Raw genomic sequence first — 24,905 nt, forward strand, 5'->3', positions numbered from 1 at the left:
GTTATTTTACTGTGAGCAGACACCTGTGAAGAACTGTCTGGTGCCATTATCTAGATTTGTGTGAAGGTGGCTGCAATTACACTCGCTATTGCTTTCGCACCATTCGTGCAAATGTCAACACAGGGAAAGTCAAATTAAATCCGTAGTATTATTGTGGACCATGCTTTGAGAATCACAGCTGCGTGGTAATACTTGAAAACACAAATATATCACTGTTAGTTAACTGTTCAAATACAGAGCCATCAGAGGAAAGTAGACATTTAAAGACCAAGTCAATATATAAATGCTTTGGTTTCCCGGGGCAGAGAGTTCACTGTGGCAGAGCGATTACTGCCATCATGAAGTCACTTCGTGGAAGGAAAAGGGACTTTGCCTGTACCTTCCAGGTTGTCCTTCCTTCCTTTCTGCTTTTCTTCCTTCTCTGCTTCCTTCCTCCCAGTTTTTAAAACAGCGTTTTAAAATTGTAAAATCATGGCAAAGAAAAGCAATGTAATCTTTCCATTACATTGAGATACCATATTCTCGTCTAGCTTAGCCTCATGGGAGAGAGCCTAATATGAGGAACAAGGCAGTTAATTAAGAGATGTGTAACCATGTTCACTGAGAACCTAAATGGCCTTAATAAACTCATGTCCCTGATGCCTTAGCTTTGAAAGAGTAACTTTGAAATTCTTCTGCACTATGATTTTAAAGTTATAAAATATTCAATTCCAGTCTCCTTTTTTTCTCAGATAAATATATGACAACATCATATAATGGTTCAGCCTGGCAGAAAAGAATTCCTTTTTCAAAAACATATTCAAAAACTGAGAAGATATATACAGGTAAATATTTACTAGTGATTTTAATGCATCATATAATTCTGAAAATGAATGACAAGTTTGTAAGCTCAAGCAACTTAGTTTAGAAAATTTTCACAATGCATATAAACAAGTACTCGTTTAGTTAGATATTTTCTCTACTAGCCATTTTACTTTGTATTATTGTGTTCATCTTTGTTCATTTTTATGTGTTATCAGAAGTCTTTTGATGTATTTCTCTCCTAGGCCATAAGTATAGCAGTTGCAGCAATTTTAAAATATGCTAAGATGCATTATTTGTTGAACTGCAAAGCAAATATATAAAACCATCTGCTGACCCAAAATATTACAGCCTTACTATGTCCACCATAGACAAATAAGGGCTGGTACAGACTGAAAGGGCATCAGAGATGAAGTTTCCAGGCCAGGAGGTTCAGAGCGACTGTGGTCTCCCCCTTGCTGTGCTCTGTTCTCCAGGAAGGCGTGGGGACCCTGGGAAGAGCCTCAGGGTAGAGGCTTGTAGCAGATCTGACCTCAGGTGGTTCTCTGGCTTGAAAGCTTCTTCTACCTTATCCGGGAGCTGGCTCAATGGCTTTGGGAAGCCACACAGGATAAAATGGTTTCAGTTACTTCTCAGAGAAATGAACCTTTCAGAAAAAGCCCTTGATAGGGAGTCCCTACCTAAATCGATAGCCTAGAACTTTCAGAATCATCTGAAATTCGTAAGCTCTTGTAAGAGCTTCCCAAAATGAGCCAGAACACATCCGGACTAGAGACTATCCTCTTCCCAAGATAAACTGCTGAAATCTTCTAAAGCATTATTTCTCTAAGCTCTTTTGACTTGAACTGTGACGCAATATGCAAACTTGTATATCTATTTATGTACTGGAGTTAATTGTTTTTCATTTTTCCCATCTGTTCCCAAATCCTATTGTTCTGCAAGAGAACTCTGCTTGTAGCACTATTTGACCGAGTATATTTTTTCTTAATTTTGTGTGGGTTTTCACATGTGGTTGCACTTAATTTAGGGAGGAAGGAGGTGAAAAGTTGACAAAAATTCTGGATGAAACTGCAAATTGCCAAGCCACATCTTTTTCTTCCATGGTTTCCTTGTGGGTGGGATGGTTTTGGAGAATTAAAGGATGTACACCTCACCCCCTCAGGTCCCAGTGACAGCTCCTGTCCCTTCCCAGATAGTTAAAAAAGAATTACAGAAGGATTTGGGGGAAGGTGTTTTCACTTCAGAGCATGAAACATGTACCGTCCATGTATGGCACAAGAAAGGGAATGTGACGAGGGATGTCAGCTGACAAAGCTGCTCTTTTCTTTCAACCTGTAAATTACAGAGGAGAGAAGGGAAAGGCAGCAAGAGAACAGATGCACGGTGGGGCCGCTTATTCAGTACTCATCTCCTCCTCCTCGCTTACCGCCTCCAGCTATGCCAGGTAGGTGGTAGGAAGGTCAATAATAGAATTCCCCTTGAAGTTTAAAAGAATCTGAGCATAAAGAGGAACTGCATTGCACTTCCCAGATGCAGCCTAGGGAGAAAAGTTTTAGAGAGAGTTTCTCAGTACCAAACGGTGGTGGGTTGGAGGGGAGAGCAGGCTGTGTTGAACATGAGAAGCTTCTTAAGATTTCCAAGTTCCAAGCTTCCTTGCATCATATATTCTTATGAATTTCAAATGTGAGTGATTTCCTGGGAGAGAGGAACCATGGATCTATGCAAAGTCTCCTGACTGGGACAAAAGGAATGGCATCAGAATGATGCCTCTGCGGTGGAGGCTATTACAGGGGAGAACTCAGCTAGCATCTCAATAGATTGCTCTGCCAAGGAGTTGATTGGAAACCAAGCCATCATCTATTGGTCAAATCCTTGTTACTGGAAGTATGGTCTGAGGGCCACCACCAATGACATCCCCTGGAAGCTTGTTAGAAATATAGAATCTCCATCTAAGATCTGCTGCATCAAAATCTGCATTTTAGCCAGACTCCCACATGATTAGAATGCAAATTATAGTTTGAGAAACCTTACACTACGTCATCTGGGCCATGATTCACTAGCACATGACCCAGACCTTGTTGACACCCAAGACTGTCGAGATGATACTCTCTTTTAAGCTGTCCCACAGCAGCAACCATTCTCCTCTGTCCCAACCCTAGAAATGAGGGTGAGCAGCAAGGAGGTGAGGAAGGGAGAAAAACCCTGAGAGAAAATTTTAAATCTCAACGTGACTGAAATATAAACATGAAGTAACTAAGAAATCACTGAATTTCACTAAGTTAATGTACAAAGAACTAAAGTTTTCTACATCAGGCAGAATGGTGGGACTGAGTCAAGACACATTAAATAGAGTTATAACAAAATTAAGTTAGTTTTCTGGTTTACCTGTGCTTTTGACTGGGAAATTTGGAATCCCTGAACTCTTATCCTTTCCAACTGGGGTCATCACCAGACTAGAGAAACATTAGCTTGAGTTTCCTCCCTTGCACTTCCTGCTAGGTCAGAGAGATGTCAACACTTCCCAGTGGAGAGTTGGATGGCGGGAGAAAGGAGGCAGAAAGCACAAGCTACCACTGGTCTGTTCCTCTAAGGAAAATCTGGGAGCCAAGGCCACGGGAGTAGAAATGGGTAAGAGGAGCCCCTGGGGAAGATGTTGTTGGATGCTCTGAGGATAATGCACTAGGAGAGGAAAATGTGTCTGTGGGAATCTAGGAAAGGAGCTGAAGGTGTGCAGAGGTGTCATTGTCATTGGCAGCCTTTCCTTGATGTCACATTTGCTTTCTGATAGGGACACAGCTGGCGTGACTGGAGGCGTCTGTCTCCATTGGATGGAACATCCATTCCGTTTATTCTGGGTGCCCCATGGTGCAGTATTAGACACAGTATTTTTTGCTTTCCTTTCCATCCCTCCATCCAAATTCAAAACACAGCAAGCTTTGGAAAGACGTGCAATTAGCTGAATGGCATTTTGAAAATTTATGAATAAAAACAATAAGCTTAGTTTTTGTTTTGCCTTTAGATTTATGGTAAGTAATGGCCAAAGTCATACAAAATGTTGGTCCACTGAAGAGTGCTTGAAAAGAAAATAATTGAAATATTTCATGTGTTCTATTACTAGAGCCAAGAAGAAATGGGAGCAAATAAACCTGGAGGTTGAGAGAAGGGAAAAAGGAGAAAAGGGGAAAGTGTCAGACATCATCTGATTTACAATCAAAATGAAAATTCAAATAAGATGTTCAAGTACTCCATATTATATAGTGGATAGGCAAAGATAATAAAATGCAAATTCTGAAATAAGACGCAGGAAGTACATTGTGCTTTTTCAAAATGCAAATTACAAACAGCTGCCTGTGTATTTATATAGATCTGGAATTTATTCAATGCCTTGCCACAAACATTTAATAAAATTTAAAATTTTGACAATTAAAATCATTCTTTAATTGTAAACTGATATTTCACAGATTGAGTAGTAAAACTGTGTCTTTGATCTCTGTTTTGCAATATTCTTTTTGGAAGAGACTTCATATTTTCTTTATAGTAGATTTTTAAGCCAGGCCCTCAGCAACAATAACACATAAAATGTACACAAGTTCAATGAAGTCCCACAGTTACAGATTAGGATGAGTATGTTAGAGGAATCCCAATAGAAATACACTTTGATGTATTGTAGAAAGAGACTAAGATTGGTTTATTATGCAGGGAAGTTGCTGAACAATGTCTTTTAATGGGTAACTACAAAATCTGCTGCGAAATGCCCTGTTCAAAACAGAAAATCGAACGTTTTTCTACCATGAAAGCAAAAATTACACAATCATATTGGAGTAAAGGACTTATTATAGGGAAAAAGTGAATTAGTAACAGTGTCCCCAAAGTCTTAGTGTGGTTTTAAGACTTTAATAACTCCAGAAGTATAAATGCTTACAAATATAAAAGAGACATCATTTGAAACTTTTCATTTCTTTTATACTTGCTTAGAATTGTGTAATAGATTTTCATTTAATTTTTGAAATTTCATCTACAGCATGACTGAAACAAGAATTTAAAAATGTATTCTTCAAACTTAAAAACAAGTGTGAGAATAATACAAGTAATTAACCTTTCAAATGATGTTTTTTCAGTTTGTAGCATTTATACTTCTGAATTTCTTAAAGCCCATAATTTCACTTAGACTTTGAGACACCCTCTATTTTTATTTGCATGCATCTTGAGCTTAGTGGTAGTCTCTTTTTCAGTGTATGTGGGGAGGGGTCAGTATTTGTGGAAATATTTTATTTTAAAATATTTTATAGGATGTGATTCCAGCTTGTGAAGTAATAGGCCCTGATTTCTGGCTTCTGATGGTGCCCTGTCTACCCACTTTCAAATACATGGGGGTATGATCATTTTGTTTACACAGACAGAAATGAAAACTGTGTCAGAAAAATATCTTGGTGAGATAGATTTGAGAAAGATGTAAGAAAAGAGCTGAGCTGAAAGGCTGTCTAGAAGAAGGCTGATAGGGAACATCTTGCAATTCCATTTAACCAGCAGATCTGTGTCTTTCTAAAACTTCACCTTGTGAGGAAGAAGAAAGGGTTCTAAAGGCAATTAAAGATATCTTTCTTGAAGTACGGACTCTTGCAGTATATCTTTATTACACACAAAATGCTGAAGAATCAACGAGGAATGAGAAAAATCTGAAGGCTTTAATGTCATTCTTTTGAATGTGAACACATATTGCTCCTGAATAAACGAAAATTTTATTGTGATATACTTTGTCTAAGGGACCAAGTAGACAACAGCAATGACCAATCCTCTTCCTATTACAGTTTAGGGAAAAGTCTATTGGTTGAAATGGTGTAAACTAGTAGCCAAGAAGGAAGAAGAAAACAAAACACAAAATAAGTAAAGATAAAGGATGACAAAGATAAGTGGAAAATCAAAAAATGTAGTAAGCCAGCAAGAAGGTAGGCCTGCTGACTCTTGAACATAAAAGTAGTACATTTAAGCTAAAGTTTATGATGGCAATGGTGGGCAGTTGCTCTTCTGACACAGATAAAAGATATCAATGAATTTAACTGATATTTTACTCTTTGCAAAATGTAGCAGTAATAAAAATGAGAACAGAAATAGCACTTCTTGAACATTTAGTATATTAGTTCACTAAGGCTGCCAAAACAAAGCACCACAAACTGAGTGGCTCAAACAGAAATCTATTGTCACAGAGTTCTGGAGGCTAGAAGTCTAAAAGCAAGATGTGAGCCAGGTCGGTTCCTTCTGAGGGTGGTGAGGGGTCATCTGCGCTAGACCTCTCTTTTCAGCTTCTGGATCACTGTCTTCTTGTGTGATTGCCTCATGTGATCATCTCTTCGTATCATCTTCCCTCTAAGTGTGCTTTTGTGTTCAAATTTCCTCTTTTATAAGGACACAAGTCATATTGGATCAGGCCCCACCCTTAGGACCTCATCTTAATTTGATTACTCTGTACGGATCCAATCTCCATGTAACATCCCATTCTGAGGTACTGGGGGTTAGGACCGCAACATATGAATTTTGTAGGGACATCCAAAGGGTCTCTTGGACCCTTTTATGGTTGTGAGTAGATCTTAATTCTAACACTCCAGTCTCCCTAAGCCTTTGAATCCCTTCATCTGCAGTAATCCATGGCACATCTGGCATTACTAGCTTGTACACTTTGGTTAGTGAGCAATATGGTTAACTAAATATTGTTAGTCCATATTTAGGCCAACTAACCAAACTGTTAAAGCTCTTTATCACTTTAATAGCTGCAACATTAAAATGTAGAATCTCTGCTAAGTGGGCCCCTATCAACAACTTTGGTCTGATCCAACTTTATGTTCCTTTTGCTACTATCCCACATCTTTAATACCGAGTTACACACATTCCAGGACTTTTGTCTGTACAAATTAGAAAACTCAAATAGTTTTTTGGAATGTAGTGTACCTCCTCATGGGTCATACTTTGTACCTCACCTTTAGTGGTCTGCTGGGACTTGAGTCTACTTGTAGGTCTAAAACTACAGTAATAGCGAAAAGCAGTGGAGGGGGTCAGTCCTGAGGGGAATCAGCTGTTGTCTTGCATGGAAACTGCTTCAGGATTAATTTGAGACAGGGGTGGAGGGACTGCTTCTACTCGGGGTGGAGATGTTAATTCTTCTGGCAAAACAGATTCATCAGAATTTAGGAGCTCAAACATTCCCAGCTTCATGAGTATCTTCCCACGCGTTCCCAGTCTAACTTTAAGGAGGGTGTTCCTTCCCAATCAATGCCCTCCCTTTAACAGTAAATACCTTGTGAGCCTGGCATTTTGATTTGTAATGTAATTTAGTCACTCACAGGATGAGATTCTGTTTTTGTTTTTCAGCAACCTCAGTTCTTACCTACAGGAGATACAGGCCTTAATACAGGACAGGCATAGAAGCTTTCAGGTCATTTATGTGATGTGTGAGCTAGGAATTCAAATCCTTGCCCTCATCCATTTCTTTCCTCACTATGTTCAGTGACCTTAGGAGTGACCAACCAATCTCATTATATTTGTTAGCTTGACAAAAATGCTCAAAGGTATTAAATACACGGTCAACTAGATCATTGATTCTTATAAGTGTTTGATTATGAGAACCCAAGGGCGATATTTTGTATATTTCTATTGCTGTGGACTATCAATGCTTTCTTTACTACTAGAAATAGTCATGAAATCTAATCAGATTAGACAGTCAATTCCAGAAACCCCACAACCAATTCAGAAGACTCATCCTTAGAGCTACTCTCAAAGTCTGATGGAGGAGGCCAGCAGGCTGGAGCCTTAGAAAAGAGTTATGTGTTGAGTTCAAAGACAGTCAGCTGGAAACAAGAAAGAGCTGGTCAGTTTGCTTAGGGACAGTAATATGGTGTTTGAATGAGAAGCCCTAAAAAGAGCCTTGAGGCCTGTGGATATGCTAACACACATTGCTGCCTCTCCTATACAACTGTATGTGCAAACCAAAGAGGAATTATTGAAGCCAGGATATGGTCAGCAGAGCAACATCCTGCTGCCAGTCCCAACTGCACTAAACCCTGGAAACCGTTGAGTGGATGTGGCCTTGGACATTTTGACACATGGACCAGCGATGGCTGGCCCTTCTGGCACCTTGAGAACAAGGCCTGGAAGTTGGTAACTCTGGTGTGTTCTTGGAGTAACAGCAGAGTGGCCCCTAAAGATCACAGTAGTGTACCTAAAACCCGGGGGAGGTGAGAGCATTTTATGGAGAAGTTTTGTTTTATCTTTATGGCCACTACATTTACTTCCAGAAGCCCTATATATTGACCCATCTGTAACTCTCCCAGGGTGAAAGTCTGGTATACTGGACAGGACGAAATCCCATTCCTGCCACTGTCCTATCACAGGACCACTCTCTGGCATGCATCCTACCTGATGGACAATACTTGCCTATTCTGGTGTCATTAAGACTTTTATCTTATCGCCCTTAAGGTTATTTTCTTCTACAGTCCTTGCAGCTTGGATCCACCCCCTGGCTGCAGCTGCTGCTTGCTGTCCTGCTCAGAGCTCCCTACTAGTTCAGCTGCTGGTCTCCTCCTGTGGAATGGGGGACCTATGGACTTAATCTGCATGGGACTTTGAACCTAGCTGAATCCTCCGGTTTAAGGATTATCATGATTTATTTCTGTTTTTATTGTATGTTATTGGTCTAGTTACAGTGCTCCAGTTTTCTCACTCTTTTTTCTCCAGTTTTCCAGCTTTTTAGGGGCTGTTATGGAAGATGGGAACTTAGTAGACTGTATGGCAAGAATTCTGGAGGGGTAGGCTGAGGGTAAAATTGCAGTATTTCCAGAATGTCTCATCTGACCTTAGTCCATCTCCATATCAATAAGTGTTTACAAGGGGTGGAGAGAAACTGTTCTCTCCTTAGTTCATTTCCATATCAATAGGTGTTTATGAGCAGCGAGTGGTGAGTGTGCCCCTGGATGGAGAGAAACAGGTGAGTAGGAGTGGCTGAAGGAGAGGCGTGAACCAGGCTTCTTGTAAGCAATAAATGGGTTTCCCCCACTTTAGGTTTTCCTTCAACTGATTTTGGCTTCACTGCTTTCACTGGTTTATTCACCCCATGCTGGGAACATTCTTTCCTCCTGTAACTACACAACCTTAATTCCTTTTTGCCATATGACTCACAGGTTCCAGGGATCAGGATGTGAGCATCTTTGGAGAGACATTTTCCTGCCTACCCCAACTACCTTTATTATGCACAATAAAAATAATAGTTGCTACAATCTAGCAGGCACTATCGTACATGACATGACTCATTTAAACATTACTACTCTGTCCCTGACGTATGGCAGTGGTGGTACTGCAGATTAGTGGAGAAAGGAGAGGCTATTAAATATTTTGGGAAATTATGTATCCATTCAGAAAAAACAAAAAAGACCATGGATCCCTAGTCTCACACAAAAATTTCAGATGAATCAAACAGCTAAATGTTACAGAGTTTTAAAATTTACAGAACTGTATGTTGAGTGTAATCGTGACTCATAGCATATTTAGAAATGTGCCACTGAATGAAAAGTTAGTAAACCTGAAATAACTGCTGTGCTTGGTAATGTCTGGGTAAAGGGAGGAAGGCAGGAAGACCGAAAGGCATGCATAATCCACTCCTAAAATCACATCGTACCTCCTAAATATGCTTCCCAAATTAACAGTGGCATGTTTGCAGGAAATTAGACAGTAGGCCTCTGGCGCTTATCACTATGGCGCTGTGTGTTTCATGGTATTTCTCACTGAACTCATTATTTCTGGATTGTACATAACTTATTTCACAACTACTGTACATTTTTACCTAAATTCTCTTTTCTTAGCTTTACTTGAGGGACCTAAATCTCTTGTTTTCAACTCTAATCTTAGGATATGTCTATGCTACCTTTAAGTTAAGTTTATTAGTTTAGGGACCAAGGGCATGCCACCCCATGATGTGCCATTGTGACATGAAGATTATTTTAAGCTGAAAAACTGTCAAAGCCCAAAAGACTCAGGAAAATCCTTTGGGCATCCCCCTCCACTCCCAGTAACAGAACAAGAAGTTGGAGGGAGGAGCACCTCCAGAAGAACCGTCACCATAGAGAGCTATATTATAATGTAAACTAGGAGTGATAGGAAGGAATGTGACAGAGTCTGTTAAAATTTCTCTCTGTGCCTCATTGGTTCTGGGTGGCCCAAGAGGTATTTTGTTTACCAAACATTTACTTTTTCATAGTCCTCTGAATTGATTCCCCATTCCTTGATGGCCCCAGTCTCAGACCCCAACTGCCTTCTCCTTGGTTCAGGATGACATAAATACCACATTCTCTTTGACTATCTTTGCAACCCATGTGTAAGGCTTCACCATGGATAGATAAATAATTGAACTTCATGGAAGTTTTTTTCTCCTATTCATGTCTCATGTCAGTTTGATTCTTGGACCAGCTAGAAGAACCTCGAGGGACAGAGGAAATGTCTTCCTCCCCAGCATTAGAGACAGCCTTTCCTTTGAAAATGATTTTTGGCCTCTTTTACCAGAGGCTGCCATTTGACTTGGAAATGAAAGTTCTAGCTAGACAGTTTCTTTTTACTTAACAATGTCTTTGTCACAAATTGGAGTCTACAGCCTGGCAAAAATAAAAGCCAAACTTCTACTTTGCTCCTGGTATAAATTCAAAAGGACAATTTGTACCATTTGTAAGCTAATCAAAGCAGATCATCCACAGTAAGACTGGGATAACCTTTGGTTCCAATTCAATCTGCTCTGAGTTGGTTTTGAATTGCAGTGTTTGTGGAGATAATTGCCCCTATTGCCAAATTGATGTTTATTCTCTTTCACCCATGGAAAATGCTGCCATAGAACAAATTTAGGGTGATTATCATGAAGAGTAGGTAATTGCCAATAAGTTCAATAAACTCATATGAGCTTTGGAACCAGAGGGTATTTTTTAAGTTTCTGGTTTTGTCATTTGCTAGTCATGTTACCTAGGAGGAAATGCTTATTCTCTCTGTGCATAAATTTCCTCATTTGTAATAATAGCTTCCTGATAAGGTTGCGATAGGCATTCGAGATTATATATGAATTTCCAAAAGTTATGTCTGGGATAGGAGTGGTTTTTGATAAATGATACATATTATTTTTGAAAAATATCATTGATAATTGAAAATAATTTAAAATTGAAATCACTGAAAAATATTATCACCACTTGCTGATCAATGTAAAAGAAATAATGTGACCATTCTCTTAAGACTTAACATGCTATTTAATTTGCATGATAGCAACTAAATATAATAAGATCTGGATGTTTCAACTGGGGCATAGGCTAGAAATACAGTTTAAAGTTGTTTTTGAGAACAGACTGATAATGCTCAGACTTACTTGCTCCATTTCTATGAGATCTCCTGCTAAGGATACACAAATGTTTCCCTTTCTTACACTTTTGATTCAGAAACAAATCTATTTCCAATATTTTAATAGAAATAAAACATAAGAACAAAGTATATTTGATGCATTGTATCACTGAAAATTAAACAATAAACCACATGAGATAGCAGAATTTAAAAGCTTTTTCATTTTTAAGAAAAATCATGATTTAATAATTTATATTCCCCAGGCATGCAGCCCTGGGAAATTTCTAGCCCAGGACATCATAGCTCTGCTTAGTCTGCCAAATGATTTGCATGAGATTTTTCCACAGGGAAATAACTTCAAATTTCCTTCCTCCTAACACCCTGAACTTCTCTTTTCCCTCCATAGCTAGTGGGTTATTATGTTTAAAGCATACAAGATTGGTTAATATCAAATAAATTCATATTCAAAATCCAAATTGTGTCATCGAAAAGGTATATTTAAAATAAAACACAAAACATTATTTAGCTGGTCGATTTCTGGGCTATCCAAATTATGCTTATTCTATGGGCCTGAATAGTCAAGGGATAGTTATAATTATTGGGAGAAAATAATTCTATTTACATAAGTATATATATTTTTAATAATCTTCAGACTAACATTGCATTACATAATTTGTGAACTTTAATTTCTGAAATTTATAAACATATTAATGTGCTATTATATTAACATATGTTAACATATTAAAGTGATATATTAAGGGTAAATTTTTTCAGAAGTGCATAAAATTTAGATTCCACACTTTATTAGCCTTTATCTAGTGTGTGTTGATAAATGTGTAACAAATGGTTTCCAGGAAAAAATAGCTGCAGTTTGTAGCATTGCTTACTTCTGTGTGTAAAAACTCCCAGCATAGCAGATTTAAAGCTACCAAAGGAAAATCACTGAACACAGAATTGGGAACAAATGCATGGAATTGGCTCTCCTGAGCCTGTAAGAGTTCTCTCCAGCACACATCTGCATATTCATAATAACATAATTTCATGTAATCAAATTGAATTAAACTTAAATTGAGTGCTTATTATGAACCAGTTCCTATTCAAGATATTGGGGATATCTAACTGCATATTATTTATGTTGTATGTTTTTGTTTATTTATTACCAGTTTTTACCCTAAGTAAAAGCCTCACGAATGTAAGGATTTTTTCTTTTTAGTTTATTTTTTATTTCTTTGAGCCTAAAATGATGTCTGACACATAGCAGATAAGAAATAAAAATATATTGAACTGAAGGACACAATCTCTGTCTTCAATGAGGTTGAAGTCTATCAGGAAAAGAAACAAATGACTTTTCAAGAAGAAAAACAAATTAGAGCATATTATAATTAATAAGCTTTAGAATTTTCTAAAGGCGAAAATTATAATAAATTCCATAATACTATAATTAATAATCTATCTCTGTATGAACAGCTACATTTTTATTGATGTATTACATGTTTGTGATTCTGCAAAGAATAATAGCAATAATGCTGACAGTAATAGAAAGCTTTTATACAGTGCTTATTCCATTGTAGGATATACTGAATAAATTACATATATTATTTAATTTAATTCTCATAATAGTCTTTCAAATATGCACTAATTTTACCTTCCACTTCGCAAATGAGAAGACTGCACTACTTCCAAATAGTTTAGTAACTTGCTTAAGTCAAAGGCCGTAAGTGTCAAGCTCTATTTTGAACCTGTCTTTCTGATTCTAGAATCTGTATTCTTTTTTTTTCATCTTTTACCAGTATTTTTAATGGCCAAATTTTTGAATAACATCAATACTGAAGAATAGGGTCAAACAGATGATGTTCCTTCATGTGGCGGAAAACAATGGCTGCCATTGACAATCATGACATAGACACTCCATTCTTTTTTTTTTTTTAGTGGGATAAATGTTGATCATTTTATTTTATTTTATTTTATTTTATTTTTTTATTGAAGGGTAGTTGACAACAGTATTGCATTACATTAGTTTCAGGTGTACAACACAGTGATTCAACATTTATATACATGATAATTCTAGGTACCAGGTATCACCATACCAAGTTGTTACAATATTTTGACTATATTCCTTATGCTATACATTACATCCCGGTTACTTATTTATTTTACAATTGGAAGTGTGTTTATATATATATTTTGTGAGGGCATCTCTCATATTTATTGATCAAATAGTTGTTAACCACAATAAATTTCTGTAGAGGGGGGTCAATACTCAATGCACAATCATTAATCCACCCCAAGCCTAATTTTCGTCAGTCTCCAATCTTCTGATGCATAACGAACAAATTCTTACATGGAGTACAAATTCTTACATAGTGAATAAGTTACATGGTGAACAGTGCAAGGGCAGTCATCACAGAAACTTTCGGTTTTGTTCATGCATTATGAACTATACACAGTCAGTTCAAATATGAATATTCATTTGATTTTTAAACTTGATTTATATGTGGATACCACATTTCTCTATTATTATTATTTTTAATAAAATGCTGAAGTGGTAGGTAGATACGAGATAAAGGTAGAAAACAGAGTTTAGTGTTGTAAGAGAGCAAATGTAGATGATCAGGTGTGTGCCTGTAGACTATGTGTTAATCCGATCTAGACGAGGGCAATAAACATCCATGTATGCAGAAGATTTCTCTCAGAACATGAGGGGTGAGGTTCTAAGCCTCACCTCTGCTGCTCCCCATTTTCTCACCACATGGCCCCCTGCGACTGTGCCTGTCTTAGGTTGCTCCTCCCTTGAGGAATCTTACCCGTCTCTGGCTAACCAGTCATCTTCCGGGGCCATACAGGGAAATGTGAAGTTGGTAAGTGAGAGAGAAGCCTTATTGTTTGAAAAGGTTAGCTTTTTACTTCTTTGCATATTTATGCCCTGTGGCTTCTATGCCCAGCATTTGTCTTGAGGTGTCTTTACCACTTGGAAGAATTATGATACTCGGTAAATTCGACATGTGGCACGAGTTCTATTTAAAGGTTGTGATTAGGTAGGAAGAAGAAAAACTATAGAAGTAGCAGGCAGAAGAAAACCTGGGAAGATTGATTATTTCTTTGACATATCTTCTTGTAGAGTAACTTCAGCATGGATAGGTTTTAAACTACTAATTAAATTGCGCACACACATTAACATAATAGGAGTATAGTTACATAACCAAAGCATATCTGTAATTACCAGCCATCTCCAGTGAAACCAAGAAAACCAGTTAGGCACCTTAGGCATTTGTGAAAACTTATCTATGATATGGTGGATATTGTCCGACTGAACTTAAACAGTCTGAGAGAATTCAGATAAACTAGAACAACCCATTTCTGGGGACTGTTCATATCCTGTATGTTCTTTTAACGATAAATAGTCTGTGGTTGTAAGATTTTGGAGTGCTACAATTTGCACTTCTCCTAATTCTTGGTTGAGTTCCAACAGTATAGATCCAGTCCAATTTTTGTTTTACTGTATGCACAGGCCAGCTTAGATATCTCCTTCTTCATTCCCATGGCAAGTCCAGGAACTGGTGGGATGAGTGCATCTACACCTGTGACAGTGCGTGGATCTTTGTTGGAGTTTTTGTTTTGTTTTTTTTTTTTGCTGAACATATTCTGTCATGAGTCTTCCCGAGAGTGCTGATGTTGGAAGTTCTTTTTCATATCGTATCTTAGTTCATTTTCGGGGTAGCCAAATTAGGCTTTGATCTTCTGTATAAACACAAACAGACCCTTTACCTACACTTTTATATGCCCTTTATATCATTGTGTAGAACTCATTAGAGGTCAACACATAGGAACTGCTTTTTTTTTTTTTTTAATCATTAATCTACACTTAAATGACAAATACTTTGTTTACTAGGCTCTCTCCTATACCAGGTCCCCCCTATATACTCCTTTACAGTCACTGTCCATCAGCGTAGCAAACTGTTGTAGAATCACTACTTGTCTTCTCTGTGTTGTACAGCCCTCCCCTTTCTCCCACCCCGCTATGGATGCTAATCTTAATACCCCTCTTTTTCTGCCCCCCCTTATCCCTCCCTACCCACCCATCCTCCCCAGTCCCTTTCCCTTTGGTACCTGTTAGTCCATTCTTGAGTTCTGTGATTCTGTTGCTGTTTTGTTCCTTCAGTTTTTCCTTTGTTCTTATATTCCACAGATGAGTGAAATCATTTGGTATTTCTCTTTCTCTGCTTGGCTTGTTTCACTGAGCATAATACCCTCCAGCTCCATCCATGTTGCTGCAAATGGTTGGATTTGCCCTTTTCTTATGGCTGAGTAGTATTCCATTGTGTATATGTACCACATCTTCTTTATCCATTCATCTATCGATGGACATTTAGGTTGCTTCCAATTCTTGGCTATTGTAAATAGTGCTGCGATAAACATAGGGGTACATTGGTCTTTCTCATACTTGATTGCTGCGTTCTTAGGGTAAATTCCTAGGAGTGCAATTCCTGGGTCAAATGGTATGTCTGTTTTGAGCATTTTGATGTACCTCCATACTGCTTTCCACAATGGTTGAACAAGTTTACATTCCCACCAGCAGTGTAGGAGGGTTCCCCTTTCTCCACAGCCTCGCCAACATTTGTTGTTGTTTGTCTTTTGGATGGCAGCCATCCTTACTGGTGTGAGGTGATACCTCATTGTAGTTTTAATTTGCATTTCTCTGATAATTAGCGATGTGGAGCATCTTTTCATGTGTCTGTTGGCCATCTGTATTTCTTTTTTGCAGAACTGTCTGTTCAGTTCCTTTGCCCATTTTTTAATTGGGTTATTTGTTTTTTGTTTGTTGAGGCGTGTGAGCTCTTTATATATTCTGGACGTCAAGCCTTTATCGGATGTGTCATTTTCAAAGATATTCTCCCATACTGTAGGGTTCCTTTTTGTTCTATTGATGGTGTCTTTTGCTGTACAGAAGCTTTTCAGCTTAATATAGTCCCACTTGTTCATTTTTGCTGTTGTTTTCCTTGCCCGGGGAGATATGTTCAAGAAGAGGTCACTCATGTTTATGTCTAAGAGGTTTGTGCCTATGTTTTCTTCCAAGAGTTTAATGGTTTCATGACTTACATTCAGGTCTTTGATCCATTTTGAGTTTACTTTTGTATATGGGGTTAGACAATGGTCCAGTTTCATTCTCCTACATGTAGCTGTCCAGTTTTGCCAGCACCATCTGTTGAAGAGACTGTCATTTCGCCATTGTATGTCCATGGCTCCTTTATCAAATATTAATTGACCATATATGTCTGGGTTAATGTCTGGATTGTCTAGTCTGTTCCATTGGTCTGTGGCTCTGTTCTTGTGCCAGTACCAAATTGTCTTGATTACTATGGCTTTATAATAGAGCTTGAAGTTGGGGAGTGAGATCCCCCCTACTTTATTCTTCTTTCTCAGGATTGCTTTGGCTATTCGGGGTCTTTGGTGGTTCCATATGAATTTTTGAATTATTTGTTCCAGTTCATTGAAGAATGTTGCTGGTAGTTTCATAGGGATTGCATCAAATCTGTATATTGCTTTGGGCAGGATGGCCATTTTGACGATATTAATTCTTCCTAGCCATGAGCATGGGATGCGTTTCCATCTGTTAGTGTCCCCTTTAATTTCTTTTAAGAGTGACTTGTAGTTTTCAGAATATAAGTCTTTCACTTCTTTGGTTAGGTTTATTCCTAGGTATTTTATTTTTTTTGATGCAATTGTGAATGGAGTTGTTTTCCTGATTTCTCTTTCTGTTGGTTCATTGTTGGTATATAGGAAAGCCACAGATTTCTGTGTGTTGATTTTGTATCCTGCAACTTTGCTGTATTCCGATATCAGTTCTAGTAGTTCTGGGGTGGAGTCTTTAGGGTTTTTTATGTACAGTATCATGTCATCTGCAAATAGTGACAGTTTGACTTCTTCTTTGCCAATCTGGATTCCTTGTATTTTTTATTTTGTCTGATTGCCATGGCTAGGACCTCCAGTACTATGTTAAATAACAGTGGGGAGAGTGGGCATCCCTGTCTAGTTCCCGATCTCAGCGGAAATGCTTTCAGCTTCTCACTATTCAATATAATGTTGGCTGTGGGTTTATCATAGATGGCCTTTATTATGTTGAGGTACTTGCCCTCTATTCCCATTTTGCTGAGAGTTTTTACATGAATGGATGTTGAACTTTGTCAAATGCTTTTTCAGCATCTATGGAGATGATCATGTGGTTTTTGTCTTTCTTTTTGTTGATGTGGTGGATGATATTGATGGACTTTCGAATGTTGTGCCATCCTTGCATCCCTGGGATGAATCCCACTTGGTCATGGTGTACGATGGTTTTGATGTATTTTTGAATTCGGTTTGCTAAAATTTGGTTGAGTATTTTTGCGTCTACGTTCATCAGGGATATTGGTCTGTAGTTTTTTTTGGTGGTGTCTTTGCCTGGTTTTGGTATTAGGGTGATGTTAGCTTCATAGAATGAGTTTGGGAGTATCCCCTCCTCTTCTATTTCTTGGAAAACTTTAAGGAGAATGGGTATTATGTCTTCCCTGTATGTCTGATAAAATTCTGAGGTAAATCCATCTGGCCCGGGGGTTTTGTTCTTTGGTAGTTTTTTGATTACCGCTTCAATTTCGTTGCTGGTAATTGGTCTGTTTAGATTTTCTGTTTCTTTTTGGGTCAGTCTTGGATGGTTGTATTTTTCTAGGAAGTTGTCCATTTCTCCTAGGTTTCCCAGCTTGTTAGCATATAGGTTTTCATAGTAGTCTCTAATAATTGTTTGTATTTCTGCGGGGTCCGTCGTGATTTTTCCTTTCTCATTTCTGATACTGTTGAATTGTGTTGACTCTCTTTTCCTCTTAATAAGTCTGGCTAGAGGCTTATCTATTTTGTTTATTTTCTCGAAGAACCAGCTCTTGGTTTCATTGGTTTTTGCTCTTGTTTTATTCTTCTCAATTTTATTCATTTCTTCTCTGATCTTTATTATGTCCCTCCTTCTGCTGACCTTAGGCCTCATTTGTTCTTCTTTTTCCAATTTCGATAGTTGTGACATTAGACCGTTCATTTGGGATTGCTCTTCCTTTTTTAAATATGCTTGGAGTGCTATATACTTTCCTCTTAAGACTGCTTTTGCTGTGTCCCACAGAAGTTGGGGCTTAGTGTTGTTGTTGTCGTTTGTTTCCATATACTGCTGGATCTCCATTTTGATTTGGTCATTGATCCATTGATTATTTAGGAGCGTGTTGTTTAGCCTCCATGTGTTTGTGAGCCTTTTTGCTTTCTTTGAACAGTTTATTTCTAGTTTAATGCCTTTGTGGTCTGAAAAGTTGGTTGGTAGGGTTTCAATCTTTTGGAATTTACTGAGGCTCTTTTTGTGTCCTAGTATGTGGTCTATTCTGGAGAATGTTCCATGTGCACTTGAGAAGAATGTGTATCCTGTTGCTTTTGGATGTAGAGTTCTGTAGATGTCTATTAGGTCCATCTGTTCTAGTGTGTTGTTCAGTGCTTCTGTGTCCTTACTTATTTTCTTTCTGGTGGATCTGTCCTTTGGAGTGAGTGGTGTGTTGAAGTCTCCTAGAATGAATGCATTGCATTCTATTTCCTTCTTTAGTTCTATTAATATTTGTTTCAGGTATGTTGGTGCTCCTGTATTGGGTGCATATATATTTATAATGGTTATATCCTCTTGATGGACTGAGCCCTTTATCATTATGTAATGTCCTTCTTTGTCTTTTGTTACTTTCTTTATTTTGAAGTCTGTTTTGTCTGATACCAGAATTGCAACACCTGCTTTGTTCTCTCTGTTGTTTGCTTGAAATATCTTTTTCCATCCCTTGACTTTAAGTCTGTGCGCGTCTTTGGGTTTGAGGTGAGTCTCTTGTAAGCAGCATATGGATGGATCTTGCTTTTTTATCCATTCTATTACTCTGTGTCTTTTGATTGGTGCATTCAGTCCATTTACATTTAGGGTAATTATTGAAAGGTATGAATTTATTGCCATTGCAGGCTTTAAGTTTGTGGTTACCAAAGGTTTAGGGTTAGCTTCTTTACTATCTTACTGTCTAACTTAACTCGCTTGTTGAGCTATTTATAAACACAGTCTGATGATTCTTTATTTCTCTCCCTTCTTATTCCTCCTCCTCCCTTCTTCATATGTTGGGTGTTTTGTTGTGTGCTCTTTTTAGGAGTGCTCCCATCTAGACCAATCCCTGTAGGATGCCCTGTAGAGGTGGTTTGTGGGAGGCAAATTTCCTCAACTTTTGCTTGTCTTGGAATTGTTTAATCCCTCCTTCATATTTAAATGATATTCGTGCTGGATACAGTAGTCTTGGTTCGAGGCCCTTCTGTTTCTTTGCATTAAGTATATCATGCCATTCTCTTCTGGCCTGTAGGGTTTCTGTTGAGAAGTCTGATGATAGCCTGATGGGTTTTCCTTTGTAGGTAACCTTTTTTTTCTCTCTGGCTGCTTGTAATACTTTGTCCTTGTCTTTGATCTTTGCCAGTTTAATTATTATGTGTCTTGGTGTTGCCCTCCTTGGATCCCTTGTCATGGGAGTTCTGTGTACCTCTGTGGTCTGAGAGGCCATTTCTTCCCCTAGTTTGGGGAAATTTTGAGCAATTATTTCTTCAAAGACATTTTCCATCCCTTTTCTCTCTCTACTTCTTCTGGAATACCTATGATTCTTATATTGTTCCTTTTCGATTGGTCACTCAGCTCTCTTAAAATTCTTTCATTCCTGGAGATCCTTTTATCTCTCTCTCCATCAGCTTCTCTGCGTTCCTGTTCTCTGTTTTCTAGTCCATTAATGGTCTCTTGCATCTCATCCATTCTGTTTTGATGTCCTTCCAGAGCTTGTTTTATTTCTGAATTCTCCTTCCTTTGTTCTTGCATATTTCTCTGCAAGTCCATCAGCATGGTTATGAGTTTTGTTTTGAATTCTTTGTCAGGTAGACTGGCTAAATCTATCTCCCCAGATTCCTTCTCAGGGGAAGATGTAGCAGATGCCGAAGCTGTCTGGGTTAGTCTTGTCTGGATCATATTTTTTTGCCTTTTCATGTTGACAGGTGCTATTGACTGTCAGCTGGGAGGGCCAAAATTTTCACTTGCTACTGGCCTTTCTTTACTGGGACAACTGCGACCCCTTGTGGCTTGTGTTGGGTAATTGCGTGTAAACTGGGTCTTTGTGTCTTGCCTGGCCGGAAGGGAGAAATTTCCCTTTCTGTGGGCGGAATTTGTCTCAGGCTGCTTCTCTGCTTTCGCAATGCCCGGTGGGGTAATGGATGGGGGCGCTGCTTGACTGTTTGCCTCCGTGAGGGGTCTTAGAGCTGTTGCCCAGGGGGTTAGTGCACCCGGTTTTCCCTGTAATTTCCAGCTGCTGTACTGTGACCTGGGTTGTTTCCGTCAAGCTGTTAAGTCCCTGTCCCTTTAAGACTTTCAAAAAGCCCCCGCTTTTCTTTGTCACAGGGGCATCAGCTTCAGCACCCGCTCAGAGGTCTTACTCCCTGTTCCCCCAGTATCCAGGGCCCCCTGGGCATATACTGTGTCTGCGCTCTGGCCCGGATGGCTGGGGCTGGGTGTTCGGCAGTCCTGGGCTCCGTCTCCCTCCCGCTCTGCCTGCTCTTCTCCCGCCGGGAGCTGGGGGGAGGGGCGCTCGGGTCCCGCCGGGCCGGGGCTTGTATCTTACCCCTTTCACCAGTCGCTGGGTTCTCGCTGGTGTAGCTGCAGTCTGGCCACTGTCCTGCGTCTTCTGGTCTCTCTTTTAGGGCTAGTTGTGTTTGTTGTATTTTCAAAAGTATATATGTTTTTGGGAGGAGATTCCCACTGTCCTACTCATGCCGCCATGTTGGTTCCACCTCTCCGACACTCCATTCTTAACCTCTATTCAGGTTAACGTTAATTTCCCTCTTTTCTGTTTTAAAATGGTCTTGGAGAGTTCACATTTTCATTTTCATGCTTTGCAATGTGCAAATGCAAGATTGGCAATTAGAATTTATTTTTTAAAATAAATGATGCTCTACCATTGACAACAGGGTTCCTACAAAGTGCTTCAAACTGGCCACAGAATTTGAATGAGATCACTACAGGTTGTGAAAGGAGGGAGTCATAAACGATACTTTCCTGAGAGTGTTGGGAGCCCATGGGCTCACTATGAGTAGATATTAATGATGCAGAAAAGTATTTTAGGGTCTTATGGTGGAAAATAGGGTAATTAAACATTTCTTCTACTAACTACTGCTGATTCTCTTATCTAGTACCTACACAATTTTTATATGGTAATTTATTCAATGTCTTCATCTGATTTTTGTAATTGTCATGATTTTTCCTTTTAGTAGTGCATGACTTTTGGCAGGTAAGTGAGAATATTAATAATAAAACCTCATATAGTTGAGAGGAGTAAATAAGATGATGCATGCATTTAAAATAATACCTGGTACATGGTAAGCATTTTCTATATATTAGCTTTTATTATTTTTATTCTGAATATTGGAGAGACCTAAGCTAACGAAGAATAACCTTTCAGCATTTCTTAAGTTAGGTGACAGAATGCTGAAGTATAGTGTTACAGAGCTTGGAATGGGCTGAGGAGTGGGGTGTAGTCCAGGGCACAGTAAAGATCCTAACCCCCAATACTGTATCTTCTCCTAAATATTCCAGTTAGCCAGCAGTTCACAAGTTTCTCTTTTAAAATATACCCTCATTTTGCTTCAGATGTTCAATTACTGTCATTGGCTTTCTTCCTAATTTCCCTTTCAAAATTGTCTGATTTCTTATTACAGCATAATCTTTTATAATAGGAAGTGCATTTTATTCATTGCTATGTCTTATAACATTGCATTTAGTAGATTCCTCACTATAATCGCTGAATCAGAAATTAAGAGGAAGCAAAGGGAATTGATAAATCTATGAGGTGTGTGTTTCTTCTAATGGAACCTACTCTTTAATTATTGCTTTTCCTATTTCATCTTGTATCTGTCAATGTCCTAGTAAAATCCCATTTCAAATGCCTTCACAGACTTATTTCATAGATTATACCAATGAAGTTGCTCAGCCTGTTTAAGTTAGGATCACCAAATTTTAGATAACTGAATTATTAAAGTTAAAACTTAAGGTTTGGCCTCCAATGACACAGAAAGGCATCAGATAGCCACTGATGCTCAATTCATTGTTGTTCTTTCATGCAACAAATATTTACTTTAGTATTTCCTCAATACCTGTGCCAAAATGTCAGGGACATAGCAGTCAACAAACCAGGGGAAAAAATTCCTGCCTTTGTAGGCTTATATTGTACTGGGGAGAGACAGACAATGAGTATGTAGTAAATCCCGATGATGAATCCTATGGAGAAGGATGAACAAAGTTAAGGTGGAGAGAAGACTGGGGGATAGAACTTGCTATTCCAGTAAGGGAGGAGAGCTCACTGATAGGGAGGTGTTTTGAACAAAGGTCTGAAGGAAGAGAGGGAGTAGATCACGAAGATGAACCTCAGGGTCAACACATTCCAGAGGGAGGGAACAGCAAATATCCAGAGCATAAGGAATTAGGGTGCTTGGTGCTGGTAAAGAAAAATTGCACCTGACAAAGTTAACCAGGCAAAGAAGATTTTATTAGACTATTGTAATGGGGAAGAGAGATTCAACTCAACACAAACAAAGGGCTGGAGACGTTTAAGAGCTGGGTTGGTGGGCATCCTAGGTTCTCAAGCTGAGCAGCACTGGTCGTTTGAATAACTATTTGCTGTGGGAGGCTATCTTAGTCCCTAAAGGATGTCTAGCAACATCCCAGGCCTCTAATCACTGAATACCAGTAGCACCTCCCCATGCTCCCCAAATACCACCCCCAAGTTGTGACAATCACAGATGTCTCCAGACATGGCCAAAGGTTCTCCTCAGGGCAAAATCACCCCTGGGTGAGAATGACTTTTCTTTGTTATGAGGATTATACAATTTAGTAAAAGATAAAAATATGGGTCCAGGAAATTAAGGAGGCTGCTGTTTAATATTTGGTTGTCACAGATCTTAAAAAACAGTCTTTTCTTTTTTGACTGTATGGCATAGGAAAGTCAAATCCCATTTTACCTGTACATGGTTAGGTATGCAATCATTTTTTATGATGTTGCTTCAAGGAGACCTACTGTAATCAACGGGGCCAGATGGCTTGGATTCATGAAATGTATTCAACCACATTGATGATATAATAGCTCCTAAATTCACAGGAAAAAGTGTTTTGAAACTGACAGAGTAGAATTGGCTTATAATTATATAAGGATTTCAGGGCCTAAATAACAAAAGGAAAAAGAAAAGATGACTTAGGTTGGAGTTGCTAAAATATCTAGTAATGTATTCTTATTTTTGGACTACTCAAAGCAAGAAGAACTAATGGTTACTGGGTTGGTTTCAATTTTGGAAAATCCTTACATAGACTTATGACTGTTTGGGAGACTCTAATAGTCATTTCAGACTGCTGTACAAAAATAGCGGACTGGGTAGTCTAAAGAAGAAAGTTATTTCTCACACTTCTGGAGGCTGGAAAATGCAAAATCAAGGTGCTGGCCAATTTGGTTCCTGTTGAGTCCTCCATTGCTGGTTTACAGGTGGCTGCCTTCTCTCTGTGTGCCCACATGGCTTTTCTTCCCTATGAGAGAAAGATAGCAAGTTCTCTTGTGTCTCCTCTTATAAGGGCATTAATCCCATCATGAGACCCACCTTTATGATCTCATATAACTCTAATAACCTCCTAAAGGCTCCATCTCAAATACCAACACATTGAGGATTCATGCTTTAACACAATTTGGGAGACTGCAGCATTCTGTCTGTAATAGGGACTCTGGAGGTACTGAGTTAACACTTTGAAGGATGTGGGCAGATGTCCTGGGTGATATCAGAAAGGCTTTTTCATAAAGAAGTCATTGATCAACTATGCTCCCTAATTAGACAGAACTGATTTCTTTTCAGGAAGATAACTGGGGACATTAAACCAGAGGCTATTACATGCCCTTGGAGCGCAGTTCCATCTCCTGAGATTAATTCCTGCCTAGTAGATGCAGTGATTCTCAGCATTTAAATTTTTTGTCAGATTCAAATCAAAAGGTAAAGATTTATACCTGGAAGTAATAAAATAATTAAAGAAAAAGAAAGGAGACAAAAAAATGTTAAAGTAAGCCTGCTTAAAAGGTTTAACTACATGCTGTCCATCTGGCTATGTTTGCCCTGTGTTTACTGAAAATAATACCCACAGATGGTATACAACATTATGCATCAGAAAAAAAAATTGAACACAGAAAGTAGAGATTATTCAAAATCCTATGACACAGAAACAGGAATTGTGAAAGTTTTTGTAGTCAAGCCAGACCAAGGTTTATGTAGATGATGTGGATGAAATCTGCTTAAAAGAAAGAGGTGTTAGTGATTTAAATGGTTTTGGGAAGGTCTGAGTTAATATGATTTGTGGGGAAAATATTTATTAAAATTTAAGGTCATCATTAAAAATGGCAGGGTGAGAGGTGAGGCAGAGGCTTCCTCTTGAACCACATATAATATGAAAATATAATTAATACAACTAACCCTGAGAGAGCAACAGGAAAGAGGACTGCACCAGACTGCATACACCTGGAGAAAAGAGCGGACCTCACAGAACAGGGTAACGTACCAAAGCTGTGGCCTGGTGGGACCCAAGCCCTTCCCCCACCCTAGCTCACTGGTGGGAGGAAGAGAAATGGAGTGGGGGAGGGAGTGGAGGCCTGGGACTGCTGAACACC

At 38.7% G+C, this 24,905-nt stretch overlaps 2 protein-coding genes across 3 annotated transcripts in view; both read left to right on the plus strand.

Moving 5' to 3' along the window:
- Positions 1–3,945, plus strand: part of LOC130679107 (uncharacterized protein C12orf50 homolog) — a 32,166-nt gene extending 28,221 nt beyond the window's left edge. For both annotated transcript variants that reach the window (XM_057486898.1, XM_057486899.1), the window contains 2 exons: positions 732–824; positions 3,920–3,945. In XM_057486898.1, coding sequence (XP_057342881.1) covers positions 732–824; positions 3,920–3,945 — 119 coding nt within the window. The remainder of the gene's footprint in view (positions 1–731; positions 825–3,919) is intronic.
- LOC118928520 (FYVE, RhoGEF and PH domain-containing protein 5-like) overlaps positions 1–24,905 on the plus strand; it is a 368,415-nt gene that overhangs the window by 209,480 nt on the left and 134,030 nt on the right.

The sequence above is a fragment of the Manis pentadactyla genome, chromosome 10 (genome assembly GCF_030020395.1).
Source record: "Manis pentadactyla isolate mManPen7 chromosome 10, mManPen7.hap1, whole genome shotgun sequence".
Lineage (NCBI taxonomy): Eukaryota > Metazoa > Chordata > Mammalia > Pholidota > Manidae > Manis > Manis pentadactyla.